This window comes from Rhincodon typus, chromosome 14 (genome assembly GCF_021869965.1).
Source record: "Rhincodon typus isolate 14 chromosome 14, sRhiTyp1.1, whole genome shotgun sequence".
Lineage (NCBI taxonomy): Eukaryota > Metazoa > Chordata > Chondrichthyes > Orectolobiformes > Rhincodontidae > Rhincodon > Rhincodon typus.
This window is the reverse complement of record NC_063345.1, coordinates 532,529-549,464: the sequence shown is the minus strand read 5'-3', so window position 1 is coordinate 549,464 and position 16,936 is coordinate 532,529. Positions and strand designations below refer to the sequence as shown.

At 43.8% G+C, this 16,936-nt stretch overlaps 1 protein-coding gene across 1 annotated transcript in view; it reads right to left on the bottom strand.

Annotated features, from left to right (window-relative positions):
- The window catches only part of pabir2 (PABIR family member 2), a 45,433-nt gene that overhangs the window by 14,078 nt on the left and 14,419 nt on the right, over positions 1–16,936 (bottom strand). The window contains exon 2 of the mRNA XM_020521479.2: positions 14,998–15,076. Within this exon, the coding sequence (XP_020377068.1) occupies positions 14,998–15,076 (79 nt within the window). The remainder of the gene's footprint in view (positions 1–14,997; positions 15,077–16,936) is intronic.

Genomic DNA, 16,936 nt, shown 5'->3' with positions numbered 1-16,936 from the left:
ATATCATTTGTGTGCTGATCAAACTGAGAAATGTCAACCCTGGAATAATGCGGCACTGCTTGATCTAGATGTCCAGTGTCACAAGCAAACACTCAAAGGTGGGAAGAGCAACAGGCTGGAGCTGAAGCACAATTTCCTGAACACTCTTCGGAGGTGCTTGAATCTTTTTTGCACACGTGTCTCTTCCTCTCCCAATGCAATATTTCCAAACCTGACATTTGAATGACACTGACTTGTCAACAATGTGATCTTGGTTGAAACCAACCAAACTTGCTTTGCCCAAGGTCCCGGGTGGAAATGTGTTCTGGTGAATCGGTTAGCTAGTGCTCTGGGTATGGTCATAGAGTCATACAGTACAGAAGTACTGGTCCAACAAGTTTCCCCAAACTAAACTAGTCCCATTTGCCAGCATTTGGCCCATATCCTTCTAAACCCTTCCTATTCATGTACATGTCAAATATCGTTTAAATCTTGTAACTGTACCTGCATCTACCATTTCCTTTGGCAGTTCATTCCATACATGAACCACCCTTTATGTGTCCCTCAGGTTGCTTTTAAATCTTTCTCCTCTCACCTTAAAATTATGCCCTCTAGTTTTAAACTCCACTACCCTGGGGAAAAGACTTTTGCTGTTCAGCTTATCTATGTCCCTCATGATTTTATAAACCCCTCAACCTCCTGTGCTCTAGTGAAAAAAGTCCCAGATTATCCAGCTTCTCCTTATAACTCAAACCCTCCAGTCCCGGCAACATTCTTGCAAAGCTTTTCCACACCCTCTCCAATTTAATAAAACCCTTCCTATAGCAGGACAATCAGCACTATACACAGTACTTCAGAAGCGGTCTCACCAACATCCTGTACAACTGCAACATGACGTCCCAACTCTTTACTTCAATGGTCTGAGCAATGAAAGCAAGCGTGCTAAACGCCTTCTTTACCACTGTCACCTGTGACATACATCTCAATGAATTATGTACTTGAACCCCTAGCGCTCTCTATTCTACAACACTACCCAGGGCACAACCATTACTTGTGTAAGATCTGCCTTTGTTTGTCTTAACAAAATGCAACACCTCGCATTTATCCAAATAAAACTCCATCTGCTACTCCTCAGCCCATTGGCCCAATTGATTAAGATCCCTTTGTATTCTTAGATGACCTTCCTCACTGTCTACTACACCACCAATTTTGGTGTCAGCTACTTCCTATATGCTCATCCAAATCACTTATATAAATGAAAAACAACAGTGGACCCAGCACTGATTCCCGTGGAACACCACTGGTCACGGGTCTCCAGTCCGAAAAACAACACTCCACCACCCTCTGTCTCCCACCGTGTAGCCAATTTTGTATCCAATTAGCTATCTCTCACTGGATCCTATATAATTTAACTTCACTAACCAGTCTACCATATGGAACCTTGTCAAAGGCCCCACTAAAGACCATGTACATAACCTTACTGCTCTGCCCTCATCTATTTTCTTGGTCACTTCAAAAAAGTCAATTAAGTTTGTGAGACACGATTTCCCATGCACAAAGCCATGCTGACTATGCCTAATCAGCCCTTGCCTCTCAAAATGCAAGTAAATCCTGTCTCTCAGAATCCCCTCTAATAACTTACCCAACATTGGATGTCACACTCACTGGTCTACAGTTCCCAGGCTTCTCTTTGCAGCCTTTCTTAAATAATGGCACAACATTAGATACTCTCCAGTCTTCTGGCATCTCATCCATGACTGTAGATGATACAAATATCATTCTGAAGAAGGGTCACTGGACCCTGAATGCATGAAGTATTCATAATAAGATAGATGAACTAGTGGCATAAATAGAGATAAATTATTTCGATCTAATCACCAATTCAGAGGCAGGGTTACAAGGTGACCAAGATTGGGAAATAAATATTCTAGATCAGTCCAGTTAGTTAAGCGTTAAATCTTCAGTCTATTATCAATAATAGTAAAATCAAATTGGAACCAGAAACGTACAAAAAAATGTTGGGATTATGGGGATTAGACTATCAATAGGATAGCACCGATCTTGGATAAAATATAGACAATGCCTGTACATACTGTCAGGAAACAGAACATGACATCAAACATCTCAACAATGCGCCATGGGAATTATAAATTGTAAAATTGTAATTGTAAAGGTTGCTGGTGGTTTTACACTTCACTGATAAGACTAGCTCTTCTTGTGTATGCATGAAAATAAATGAACAGTGACCTGCTTCTAGAGTCTCCTATCAATTTGTCAAGTTGTGAGACAACAGAATCTGGTATAGTAGGCAAGATTTCTTGTCACAACCTCGGGACCAGCAATGCATTTAGGTGTTCCAGCATCTGCAGTAATTTGCTCGTACATTGTATTTAACCGATTACCACGTCTCTTCAAGGAATACCCACACTGAAGAAGTTTTGCTCTTCCCTCCAGCAGGGCTCTGAGGAAGAGTCATCTAGACTCGAGATGTCAGCTTACCTTCTCTCCATGGATGCTGCCTGACCCGCTGTGATCTCCAGCATTTTTTTGTTTTCAGTCATAGTATCGGGGGAGTATGTTCTAATTTACCACACACGGTTAGGGCTGAAAGCCACACCGGACAAATGTTGATGTCAAAAGAATCTGGATGAGGATGCAGGTCAGGAAACACTGGGTGAGGAGGCAGAACAGCACTGGCAGGACAGGGGAGAGGAAGAGACTGCCAAGAATCTGCTCAGAGAGGTCAGACTCAACAAGAGCCATTAGCAGACAGTAGACCAAGGCTAAGGACCATGCAGGCAGGTGAGAAAAACAAAAGGGCAAATTATTATTTGAATGGGAAACAGATTCAAAGAGTGTCAGTGCAGAGGGATCTGGGTGTCTGTGCATGAATCACAATAAGTGGGTATGCAAGTGCAGCACACAATGAGAAAAGCAAATGTATCCTGGCATTTATTGCAAAAGGACTGGATTATAAAAGTAAACAAATATGGTTACAATTATAAAAGGTGGTGGTGATAGCATCATAGAGTCATATAGCATGGAAACAGACATTTCAGTCTAATTCATCCATGTCAATTAAATTTCCAAACTACACTAGTCCCACTTGCTTATGTTTGGCCCATATCCCTCTAAACCTTCCTTATTCATGTACCTATCCAAATGTCTTTTAAACGTTGTAATTGTACCTGCATCTACCATTTCCTTTGCCAATTCATTCCATACATGAACCACCCTTGGTGTGCCCCTCAGATCCCTTTTAAACCTTTTTCCTCTCACCTTAAGCATACGTCCCCTAGTTCTGAATTCCCCCCACCAATATGCTGTACAACCTCAACATGATGTTCCAACTCCTATACTCAATGGTAAGGCCACATCTGGAATACCGTGTCAAGTTCTGGTCTCCTTTCTTGAGGAAGGAAGTGGCGGCACTGGAGGCAGTTCGGTGGGGGGGTGGTCACCAGATTGATCCCAGGGATGAAAAGGCTGTTGTACGAGGAGTGGCTGAATAGCTTGTGTTTGTACCCGCAGGAGTTCAGAAGAATGAGGGGGATCTGATTGAGGTATATAAAATGGTCAAGGGGATTGATAAGGTGGATGTGAAACAGATGTTCCTCCTTGTGAGACAGTCTCAAACAAGAGTTCATAGATATAGAGTGAGAGGAGATAGGCTCAAAACGGAGATGAAAAGAAACTACTTCTCTCGCAGGGTTGTCAATCTGTGGAACTCACTGCCCCACAGTGCAGTGGAAGCAGAATCAATCAACAGATTCAAGAAAGAAATAGATAGGTTTCTGATGAAAAGTGGGATAAAAGGCTATAAGGAGCAGGCAGGAGAGTGAAGTTGAGACCTGGGTAAGATCAGTCACAATCACATTAAATGGCAGAGTGGGCTCGAAGGGTTCAATTGCCTGCCACTCTTGATTCCTGAGTTCCTATAATGGCTACTGCCTGGAGAAAGATAAGCTCAGGAAAGAAATCAGAAGAAAAAGTTTAAAATAAAAGAGCTCAGAAGAATCCATTCTCATGTGGAAATGAAGATTCCACGGGCAGGTTGACTAATGTTTGGAGCATGAGACCTCCCTTTGTTCTCAATTCCTGGAAAATTGCCAGGACAAATAACAAGAACAAGGGAAGAACAGAAGCACAGGCAGTTTCTAATGAAACAACAAGTTTTTAAAAGATAAATAAATTTAGAATTAAACAGAATTTATTAGTTATGAGATTTTGGAATAATTTTGAGTTGCAAAAATTCTAAAGGAATTTAGCAAGTTCCTTGTGGAAAGCTGAGATATCTAGTTGTAAAGAATGAACATACAAGAAATGTTTGCGCCTGGATTCAAATAGAAATGCCCGATTTTTTTTTTAAAGGAAAGTGTAAGGACATTTGCTCGGACAGTAAAGCTTCTCTACAACTCATGAATCAGATAGAATGGTAATAATGGGATACCTCAGTCAGATGACAGAAAAAATATGTTTTGAGAACTTGGAATGATCAATCAGGGTGTAATTTGACTGAATATATTAATTTAGGATTTATAAAAGTTATAGCAAAGGCAAGTGCAGATGAGACTAGTATATATAGGATAAAGTCTAGATTAGAACAATTAAAAGTTTGGGAACTATAACAGCAATCATATGGGAATGTTGGTTACAGATTAAGGAAAAGAGAACTGCAGAATCTTTTAAGTTCATTTGATTTGGTGGCTAAATCATTGTGCTGAAATCATTTGTGACTCCTCAGATACTGAAGCAGTCCATGTTCAAATGCAACACATGGACAATATCCAGACTTGGGCTGAAAAGTGGCAGGTAACATTTGTGTCACACAAATGCTAAGCAATGGCCATCTCCAATAAGAAACTATCTAACCACTGCTCTTGACATTCAATGGTACTACCATCACTGAATCCCCTACTATCAACATCCTAGGGGTTACCACTAACCAAAAATTCAACTGGACTCACCACATAAACACATTCAACAGCATGTCAGAGGCTAGGAATACTGTGGCAAGTAACTCACCTCCTGACTCCCCAAAGCCTGTCCACCATCTACAAGGCACAAGTCAGGAGTGTGATGGAATACTCCCCACTTGCCTGGTTGATTGGTACCACATCCACAAGCATCCACTCCCTCCACCACTGATGGTCAGTAGCAGCAGTGTGTACTATCTACAAGACGCACTGCAGAAATTCACCAAACATCCTCAGGCAGCACCTTTGAAACCCACAACCACTTCCATCTAGAAGGACAAGGGCTCCAGATACCTTGGAACACCACCACCTGCAAGTTCCCTCCAAGCCACTCAGAATATTAACTTGGAAATATATCACCGCTCTCTCAGTGTCACTGGGTCAAACGCCTGGAATTCTCTCCCTAAGGGTACTGTGGGTCTGCTTGCAGCACATGGACTGTAACGGTTCAGGAAGGCAGGTCACCACCACCTCCTCAAGGGCAACTAGGGACAAGCAATAAATACTGGTTCACCCAGTGACACCAGCTTCTCTTGAGTTACTTAAAAATAAAAGGTTTTGCTAAAATCCACATAAACTACACTACCCTCATCTACATATCTGGTCACCTCAAAAAAATTCAATGCAGTTTGTTACGCATATCCTACCTCCGACAAAGTCATGCTGACTATCCCTGATTTAACTCTGCTTCTCCAATTGGACATTAACTCCCTCCTTCAATATTTCCTCCAACTGATCACACAACACCAGGTTATAGTCCAACAGGTTTATCTGAAAAACACAAACTTTTGGAGTCCTACTGTTCTCCAGGCCTCTGGCACCTCCCTTGTGGCCACAAAGGATTTAAAAATTTGGGTCAGAGCCCCGGTAATTTCCTCCCTCATGTCCCACAACAGCCTACTCACACAGACAGAATACAATGCACACAGACCTGGAATCCTGTTCACCTTTAAGCCCACTAAAACCTCTTCACTCCCTATGTCATGCTACTCAAGAACTTCACAGTCCCGCTTCCTGATTTCTGTACGTACATCCTCTTTTGCCAAACAGACGTATGAAATAATTGTTTAACCCTACTAATGTCATCTGCCTCCAGGCACAGATTGTCCCTTGTCTCTAACGGGATCTACTCTTTCCCTGGTTATCCTCTTCCCCTTGATATACTTATACCTTGGGATTCCCCTGATCTTACCTGCCTGTTTTATCGTGCCCCTCTTTGCTCTCCTAATTGCTCTCTTAAATTCCCTCTGCACTTCCTATACTCCACTAGGGTCTATGTTGATTGGCAACCTTTGCACCTATTAAAAAGCTCCCTTTTCCTTCTTATTCAGCCTGGAATATTCGTAGACATCCAAGGTTTGCAGGGTTTTATTCATCCTTAAGGGACGACGTTAGGCCTCTGTTCTCCCCAAATCTTTTTTGAACGTTCCCCACTGTTTCACTGGAGATTCCAGAACCATGGGACCCTGTCCGAGAATTAAGGAGAAATTAAGGAGAAATTTAGGAGAGATGTTACATACAAAGGGTGGTAGATAAATGGAAATTTTCCATAAACAGCAGTGGACCTGTTCTTAATTTTAAATCTGAGATAGGTAAAGTTTTGTTAAGCAAAGGTATTAAGGGATTTTGGGCCAAAGACAGGTATACAGAGTTAGGCCACAGTTCAGCAATTATCTCACTGAACAGCAGAACAGGCTCAAAGGGTTGAATGGCCTACTCCTGTTCCGTTATTCCTAGATTTACCCTCAAACAGCTGGTCCCAGCCTACTTTGGAACCTTAGTGAACTGACTGTGTATCTGCTTTTGTACTGCTGTCTGACTGTTTGGGGGCCTATAACATGCTCCCAGTAGTGTGACCAAACCCTTTTTATTCCTAAGTTCAAGCTATTTAGCCTCATTTGAAGACCATTCAAAGATACTTTCCATCTCTGCTACAGTAACTGACTCCATAATTAACAATGTAACCATAAGATGATAAGAAATAGAAACGGAATTAAACCATTCGGCCCCTCAAGCCTGCTCAGTTATTCAACGGGACCTTGACTGATTCAACATTCTTCACGTTCACTTTCCTGCCCTTCCCCATCACCCTCAACTCCCCGACTGATCAGGAATCTATCTACCTCAACCTTAAACATTCACAAGAATTATGTCCGGTATAACCCTTTGAGAGAAGAAATTCCTCCGCATCTCAGTATTAATTTGGTGCCTGTTTATTCTGAGACAATGCCCTCTGGTCCTAGACACTCCCATGAGGGGAAACATCCTCTCAGCATTTACTCTGTTAATCCCTTTAAGAGTCCAATATGTTTCAATGAGATCACCTCTCATTCTTAAAACTGTAGTGAGTATAGTCCCAATCTCTTCTTTTGCACCCTCCCTGTCACGTCTGAAGATCCTATTACCCAGAACGCTGAGTTGTCAGCCCCTGCTCCTCAGTCAGCCATAGCTCTGTGATGGCAACAACATCATAATTCCACATGTCAATCCATGCCCTTAACTCATCTGCCTTACCTGTAAATCTCCCAGCATTAGAGTAGAGACCATCCAGCCTCACATCACTCTCTTGGAGCTCAACATAGCTGAACTCCCTCTACTTTGGTTCCTTTACTAAAGTATGCTGTGCCCGAGCTGAACTAATGTCCCCTCCCCTGCTGAACTAGTTTAAACTCCATCCATCAGCACTCGAAAACCCTCCTGCAAGAATATTAGATAGAGAGTAAAGTTCTCTCTGTTCTTTTCAACTGAAAACAAAATGACCTTATCACGGACCTGAACAAACACTCCCAGGACAGGGACAGGACAGGGTTAGATAGACAGTAAGCTGCGTTTTCCCTTTTTTAGTTGAAAGCAAAGACTCCTCTGCACAATCCATATCAAGCACTCTCAGGACACATACAGCATGGATTTAAATACAGAGTAAAGCATCCTCTATTCTTTTAAACTGAATGTAAACTGAAAGTAAAGCTCCCTCATCACTGACTCCATTAAACACCCAAGAAAGGGACTGCACAGTTTTAGATGCAGAGTGAAGCTCTGTCTACTCTTTGAAAATGAAAGGAAATCTCAATTTACATTGACCTATCGAACACTCTCAGGACAGGTACAAGCGGGGACTTCGATATTGAGTAAACCTTTCTCTACCCTTTAACCTGAAAATAAACTGACAGTAAAGCCTTCTCTGCACTTTTACTCTCAAAGTGAAGCCTCCTTCAGACTGTCTGCACCAAACAGTCCCAGAACAGGAGCAGCGCAGGTTTAGATTTACAGAATAAGCATGTATCAACTCTTTTGAACTGAAAGTAAAGCCTTGTCTACTCTTTGAAACTGAAAGTAAAGTGCCCATGTCACTGACCCAAACTAACACTCCCAGGACAGGGAGAGAATGCACTTAGATACAGAGTGAGCTCCCACTACATTTTTTCAGGTGCAGGCAAAGTCCTGCTCGTACTGGTCCCACCTTCCCCAAAAGTGATCCCAGTGATCCAGGAATCTAAAACCCTGCACCAACTCTTGAGCCACACATTCACCTACCATATTCTCCTATTTCTGTGCTCGTTAGCATGTGGCACCGGGAGTAATCCAGAGGTGACAACTTTTGAGGTCCTGCTAGTTAACTACTGCCTAGCACTGTAAATTCTTGATGCAAGACCTCGTCCCTCATTCTATCTATATCATTGGTATCAATGTGTACCAGGACCTTTGTGTTATCACCCTCGTCCTTCAGGATGCCCCACAGCTGGTCAGAAACATCTCTGACTCTAGCACAGAAAGGCAACACACTGTCTATGAGTCACATCTGCAGTCACAGAAACACTTTTAGGGAGGGAGTTCCTAAGTCACAGGATCAGTGTTGTTGCCTCAATGATTTAGTCTGATTTAATTACTTAGGTAAAGAGACCGGAAATGTATCTAAGTTTGCTACTGACTTAAAACTAGGTAGGAATGCGAGCTGTGAAGGGAGCACAAAGAGATTGCAGAGAGATGGATAGATTAAGTGACTGATAACCAGCTGGCAGGGAAGAATATGTGGGAGAAGAGTGACACTGTACATTTGGGTGGAAAGAAAAGAAAGCAGAGTAGTCTGGCAGTTAGACACACCATTGTTCTGCCATTCTCACGTTCCGATCATTTAATCTGAACTATCAACATCTTTTGTCCACCAGCACTCTACACCCACTAGCCCCACACTCACCTCACAACTATAACATAAATTCTGCCCCCTTCACACTTCACTTCAGCTCTGATGAAGAGTCATCTAGACTCTTTGTTTTTTGTTCTTTGTACCTGCATCTACCACTTTATCTGGCAGCTCATTCCACATACGAACCATCCCTGTGGGAAAACGTTGTCCCTCAGGTCCCTTTTAAATCTTTCTTCTCTCATGTTAAAATTATGCTCTCTAGTTTTGAACTCCCCTACCCTAGGGAAAAGATCTTTGCTATTCACCTCATCTGTGCCCCTCATGATTTTATAAACCTCTATAAGGTCACCCCTCAACCTCCTATGAAAAATGTCTCAGCCTATCCAGTCCCTGCTTATAACTCAAACCCTCCAGTTCCGGTAACATCCTTGTAAATCTTTTCTGCATCCTCTCCAATTTAATAATAGCCTTCCTGTAAAATGGGAGATGTGTGCTTATTTGGAAAAAGGAAGCTACGGCTTAGTGGCAATATCACTGGGCTAGTAATCCGGTTCTGAAGAAGAGTCAATGGACTCAATTAACTCTGCTTTCTCTCCACAGATGTTGCCAGACCTGCTGAGCTTCTCCAGTTTTTGTTAGTAACCCAGACTCCCAGAGCAACTGATGGAATTTGAAGATTGCCACAAAAACCTCTCTGATTCACTAATATCCTTTGAAGAGGAAAATCTACCTTTTGACCTAGTTTGGCTGTCATGTGACTCCAGATACACAGCAATTTGCGGGGATGGGGACTTCAATGCCCATCACCAAGACTAGCTTGTTAGCACCACTTTTGAGGAAGGAAATTCTAAAGACTCTCAACCTAGGAAAGAGAGTTTCCTTTTGTCTTAAATGGGTAATCCCCTATTTTTTAAAACTATGACCTTAATTCTAGATTCTCCCGCATATTTATCTTCTGCAATTCATGCACTAGGATACCTAGATCTCTTGGCATTTCAGAACTCTGCAAACTCTTACCATTTAGATAATATGCTTTTTTAATTCCTTCTGCCAAAACAGACAACTTCACACTTTCTCACGTTGTACTCCTCTTGCTGGATTTCCGCCTACTCACTTAATCTCTCTATATCCCTTTGTAGTCTCCTTATGTTCTCTTCACAACTCACTTTCCTAACTATGCTTGTGTATCCGTAAATTTATCTACTATACCTTTGATCCCTTCTTCCAAATCATTCATCTAAATTGGAAAGAGTTGAGGCCTCAGCACTGACCCCCTATGGCACACCACTCATCCCACTGGCCTATAAAAGACCCACTTATTCCCATTCTCTGCTTCCTGTTGGCCAGCCATTTTATCCACGTCAATGTTACGCTCTGCACCATGAGATTTCAATATCCGCAATAATCCTTGATGAAATAGGGTCATAGAGCCATCAACATGTACAGCATGGAAAAGACCCTTTGGTCCAACTTATCCATGCCGACCAGATATCCTAGATAAATCTAGGCCCATTTGCAGCATTTGGCCTAGATCCCTCTAAACCCTTCCTATTCATGTACCCATCCAGATGCCTTTTAAATGTTGTAACTGTACCAGCCTCCACCACTTTCTCTGACAGCTCATTCTATACACGCACCACCTTCTGCGTGAAAAAGACTGAGATGTGAGGTTCCAGCAAGATGGCGGCAGGGTAAGTCGTTCCATTCGGAATGTCACTCTACTCGCCAGTTCCCTTTCCTTTTCCTCTTCTTCTTCTCTCTCTTCTTTGCAGTGATTCTATTCCCCCATCCCCCACCACCAACCCCCACTCTTTTAACTACCTACCTAAAGAGTCGGGAAGGAGCTGTGTCATGACCAGGAACCACGTGGAGGGGGCTGAATGCATGGGCCATGTCCTGCAGCAACAGTGGATTGAGTGTGGGCCGGGCCAATGGTGGCAGATCAAGAGTGGGCCGGTTCAGCGGTAAAGGGGTGCCAGTGAGGCAGTGGGAGCAATAGCGGGTTGGTGAGGCGATGGCGGTGAGAGCGGGTCGGTGAGAGTGGGCCAGTGAGTTGGTGAAGTGATGGGGGCGAGAGCGAGTCGGTGTGATGATGGCGGTGAGAGTGGGACAGTAAGGCAGTCGGAGCGACAGCGGGTTGGTGAGAATGGGCCGGTGAGGTGATGGGGGTGACAGCGGGTCGGTGAGGTGATGGGGCTGACAGCAGGTCAGCGAGAGTGGGCCGATGAGGCTGTGGGAGTGACAGCGGGTCGGTGAGGCGATGGAGGTGACAGCGGGTTGGGGAGGCAATGGAGGTGAGAGCCGGCCGGTGAGGCAGTTGGAGCGACAGCAGGTCGGTGAGGTGATGGCAGTGAGAGCGGGTCGGTGAGGCGATGACAGCGAGGTGACGGCAGCCAGAATGGGACGGTCAGAGCAGGTCGGTGAGGCAGTCGGAGCGACAGCGGGTTGGTGAGGCGATGGCAGTGAGAGCGGGTAGGTGAGGCGATGGCAGTGAGAGCAGGTCGGTGAGAGCAGGCCGGTGAGGCAGTGGGAGCGACAGCAGGTCGGCGAGGCGCTGGGGGCGATAACGGGTCGGTGAGGCGCTGGCGGTGTATGCGGGTCGGTGAGGCGATGGCAGTGAGAGCAGTTCGGTGAGGTGATGGCGGTGAGATCAGGTCGGTGAGGTGATTGGGGCGAGAGCAGGTCGGTGAGACAATGAGGCGAAGGCAGTGAGAGAGGGTTGGTGAGGCGATGGCAGTGAGAGAGGGTCGGTGAGGCGATGGCAGTGAGAGCGGGTCGGTGAGGCGATTGGGTCGAGTGCGGGTCATGAGGCAATGGGGGTGAGAGCGAGGCAGTGAGGCAATGGGGGCGAGAGCGGGGCAGTGAGGCAATAACAGTGAGAGCGGATCGGTGAGAGCAGGTCAGTGAGGCGTTGGCAGTGAGAGCGGGTTGGTGACGCGATGGCGGTGAGAGCGGGTCGGTGTGGCGACGGGGGCAAGTGCAGGTCGGTGAGGCGATGGCGGTGAGAGTGGGTCAGTGAGGCGATGAGGCAGCAGCCTCCTGGTAATCCTAGCGATTGGAGAGGTACCGCATCATTGTGGAGTTGGGACGTGGGTCTTTGAGATCTGGACTTCTCTTTTTTTGTCTTGTTTACCTTTTGGCTCCATTAAGTCTTTCAATTCTGGTTTTTGTAACCAAGTGGGTGGCAGCGAATTGCGACTTTGTGCACTTTTCGCTGTATTTATGTATTCCTATACTTAGTTCATCTGACAAATAAATAAACCCAAATCTACAGTTGTCCCTTACAAATCTTTCCCCTCTCACTTTAAACCTGTGCCCTCTAGTTTTGGACTCCCCTACCCTGGGGAAAAGACCTTGTTCTATGTTATTTAATTCTAAGGTTCTAGAGTAGATTTGTAGCTCGGGTTGTGGGCATTGAGGTTGGTTGGCTCACCGAGCTGGTTCATTGTTCCGCAGACATTTCATTACCCTGCTGGGTAATATCATCAATGCAGCCTCCGATGAAGCGCTGTTATGTTTTCCTGCCTGGTTTTTAAACTCTGGAGTCCGTTGAGCTGGATTACTTCACTACCGTTTTCCTTCGCAATGGAGTGTATAAGGGGTATTGTTAAGCTCAGTGTGCTGGGCATTGTCAGAACAGCAGATGGCCAGAGTCCACTTGAGATCCAATCAGCATCTTGCTTCTGACACATTGAAATTTGTTACTCTTGCATCTGTCCTGATGAAAAGCTTGATGGCATTTCCTTTTTCAACAGTACTCAAGGTTAGAATACCCAATGAGTACTGTGCATTGGTAATTACTAAAGAGTCAAAACATTAGTAGAAGCAGAGGTGGTAGAATTAATGGATAGATTGAAAATTGAAAGGTACTGAAAAGGCTGGCTATGCTCGAAGTTGATATGTCATCTGATCTAGATAGATTACAGACCAGATTATTACAAAAAGTGGGATTGGAGGTCACAGGAGGGCTTGTCCCTATCTTCCTTAGATATTGAGGTGGTGCCCGAGAACTGAAGAGCAGTAAATGTGACACCCATATTCTTCAATGTGTCTGCAGACTTTACGGTGACAGATGAAATTTAATACAAGGAAGTGTGAAGTGATACATTTTGAAAGAAGAAAGTGGGGGAGGCAACATTGTCCTAAAGAGTGCAGGGACAGAACCACCTGGGAGTTTATCCACATAGTTCTTCAAAGACATCAAAATATACTGGGAGAAAATCAGCAAATTGGGGATCTCAGGTTTTATAAATCAGATTATTGCTTGAAAGGCAGGTAAGTTATGTTCAGTAGAAATATAGAAAATAGCAGTAAAAGTAGGCCATTCAGCCCTCTAAACCTGTTTTGTTATGCAAAAGATAATGGCTGATCATTCTATTTAGTACCCTAAATTATGGATTCCCTGGCCTCATCAGGGCGAAGCCCAGCACGGACCCCCCAGAATCCTCGGGGCAAAGCCCAGCACAAACTCCCCGGAATCCTCGGGGCAAAGCCCAGCACAAACCCCCCGGAATCCTCGGGGCAAAGCCCAGCACGGACCCCCCGGAATCCTCGGGGCAAAGCCCAGCACGGACCCCCCAGAATCCTTGGGGCAAAGCCCAGTACTGATCCCCTGGAATCCTCGAGGCGAACCCCAGTGTGGACTCCCTGCCTTAGAAAGGCTGTAATGCTGAACTTGTACCTGTATTTCTTTATTTTTCTAATCTATACTTAAGATTTTGTACTGCTGATCTTTTAACATTTTTTTCCAATTTTCTTATTTATACTTGAGATTTTGTACGTAGGTATCTTTGTACCTAAGATGGCGCTGGAAATGTCGATTTTGCACACTTTACACTGTCCTCTTGTATATGTGTACTTGAGTACATATGACAATAAACATAATTCTAATTCTGCTTTCATCCCATATCCTTTGATCTCTTTAGCCTGAAGAACTATACCTCTCTGCTCCTTGAAAAACATTCAATGTTTGTCTTCAGCCGCTTTCTGCGGCAGAGAATTCCATAGGCGCACCGCTCTCCAGGTGAAATAATTTCTCATCTCACTCCTGAACAGCCTGCCCATATTCTTAGACTGAGAATCCTGGGCTCCCCTCCCATTAGAAACATCCTTCCTGGGTTTACCCTGTCTAATCCTGCTGAAATGTAATATGTTTCTATGAGATACGCCCTCATGCTTCTAAACTGCAGGAAATATAATCCTAACCGATCCAGTCTCTTCTCATACATCAGTCCTGCCATCTCAGGAATTAGTCTGGTAAACCTTCGCTGCACTCCCTTCATAGCCAAAACATCCTGTATAACTTCTTCACTCAGAAAACTGTGAATCTTTCAGTATTCTTGATCCTACATTATGTGGATGCTAAACTGTTCTGTTTATTGTAGTCTTGCATATACTGATGTTCAATCAAATAAGGATATGGGAATTGGGCAGGAAAATGGAATGGAAGCAAAAGATAACATTGAATTGGACAGCAGGCACATGGGGCCACGATATTTACACCTACTGTTATTTCTTGTGCTCTTATGAAAATGATAGTCCCCAGTGCTACTGATCAATGCTTTAATTTGACATATAGAAAAAAAGATAGCTCCAATTTTCCTCCTGCTGCCTACCAATAATTGCAGTTAACAATTACTTCTTCCTGATTTAGCTATACTAGCTAATTCCCATCTATAATCCATGGCGGAAAAAAGGGAAGAGAACTAGCAAGGAGTTCAACAGAGTCACAAATGTCTAGTAGATTTACTCACATTAGATACACATGATTCCATCAGGACCATTTACAACTTCATGAGGTTAACATAAATGTACATACATTTGAGCTGAGACACACACACACACACACACACACACACATACACACACACACACACACACGAGCAGTGTTCTCTTTACCTGACTATGCCGGTTCACGATAGTGGTGCTGTTTCTCCGATTGCGCAGGGCATCTGGTTGAAAAACCTGAGCATTGTCACTAAAACAAAACAACAGCCAAACAGAAATCATGAGTATGATTTTCATTAGCATCAGACACCAGCCCTCACAGGATAGGCTCAAGGTTCAGCTATTGGTTTTAAAATACTGTGTGCTCACAACTGCTTAAAAATAAATCAGCATCAATGTGTAGTTGAAATGCCAATCAGCTTCTTAATGAAAACATTTTCCAAAATTAATAATAATAATCAAACACCTGATAAACTCTCCAAATCCAGTGTGGAGCTGCATTCAATAATGCTAATGGATTGGTAAACTATACTGCAAAACTGCAGCTCACCACCACCTTCTCAAGGGCAACTAGGCACGGGCAATAACAGCTAGCTGAGCCAATGATGCCCAGATCCCTTGAATGAATAATAAAAAAGCCTGTGAGGTACAGTCACCAAGCTATATGGTTCTCTGGTTCACCCACACACAGTTCTGGTTGGATCCACCCTGATTTTAATAAGTGTTAGGGCGCAAAGAGGCCATTTGGCCCATCACGTCTACATTATAACTGAGTGCTGATCTCTCGCCTTTTCCCTGTAACTCTGCACATACTTTAAATGGAAATAAACATCTGATGCCCTTTTGAATGCCTCAATTGAACCAGCTTCCACCAGACTTCCAGGCAGTTCACTGAAGGCCCAAACCACTTACTAGGTGTAAAAGTTTTTGTCACTTCATGTTTGCTTCTTTTGTAAAAAAACTCTTAAGACTGTGCCTTCTGATTCTCAATTTGCTTACAAATGTGAACAATTTCTCCCCATCTAGTCTGCCCAGATTCCTCATGATTTTGGAGAATTTTAATCAATTCTCCTCTTAGCCTCCTCCTCTCCAAAGGAAAACATCACGACTTCTCCAATCTTTCCTCCTAACTGAAGTGTCTCATCCCTGGTATCAATCTCATAAACCTCTTCTGCACTCTCTACAATCTGTTCAAATCCTTCCTAGAGTGAGGCACCCAGAACTCCAGCTCAGGTCTAAGCGATGTCTTATACATCATCACCTCCCTGCTCTTGTACTCCAGGCCCTCATTCATGAAGCCTAGAACATTGCGTGTTTTATTAACTGCATTCTCTTGTCCTGCACTTTTAATGACTCATGCACATAAACACTTCTACGTTGTCACAGTCTGGTCTGACACCCTTGAGCACTGGATCCAATTCTGTTCTGACAAGAAAATAGAGTCTTCTAGTGTTCTAGCACATAGGGAAGATCAGTGAGGAGGCTGACTCCACGGTTTCAATTTTTCCAGTTTATGAGGCAACATCAAAAAGAAGCTTGATATCCGCATTATGGAACATTGGGCTTCAAGGACTGATATTTGAAAGAAATGAGAGATAGCCAATGATATGGAAAATCACTTAAAATTAAACAACAAGGCAAGACAAGAGGCCATGTTTAAAATAGCAAAAGGCAAATTTAGGACAGAAATTCAGAGGTTCTTCCTCACTCAAAATCCACTATTGAAAAGATCCTTTCATTTCAATGAGTTTAAATTCTGCACTAATTTCAGAACTAAGCAGATGTCACAAAAGTAGTTCATTGGAATGGGGGAGGCCATTCAGCCTATGATGTTTGTTCTGCCATTTGTTTTGATAAAGGCCGATCTGTCACTCAAGCCCAATCAGCCTAGGCTGATAATCATAGATCAGGCAATCATAGAATCCTTAGAGTGTGGAAACAGGCCCTGCAGCCCAACAAGTCCACAGTGACCCTTGCAGCATCCCACCCAGACCAATCCCCCCCGTAACCCACCTAATCTACACATCCCTGAACACTATAGGCGATTTAGCATAGCCAATCCACCTAAGTGGCAAGTAACGTTGGCACTTGTGTGGCATCAATCAATCAT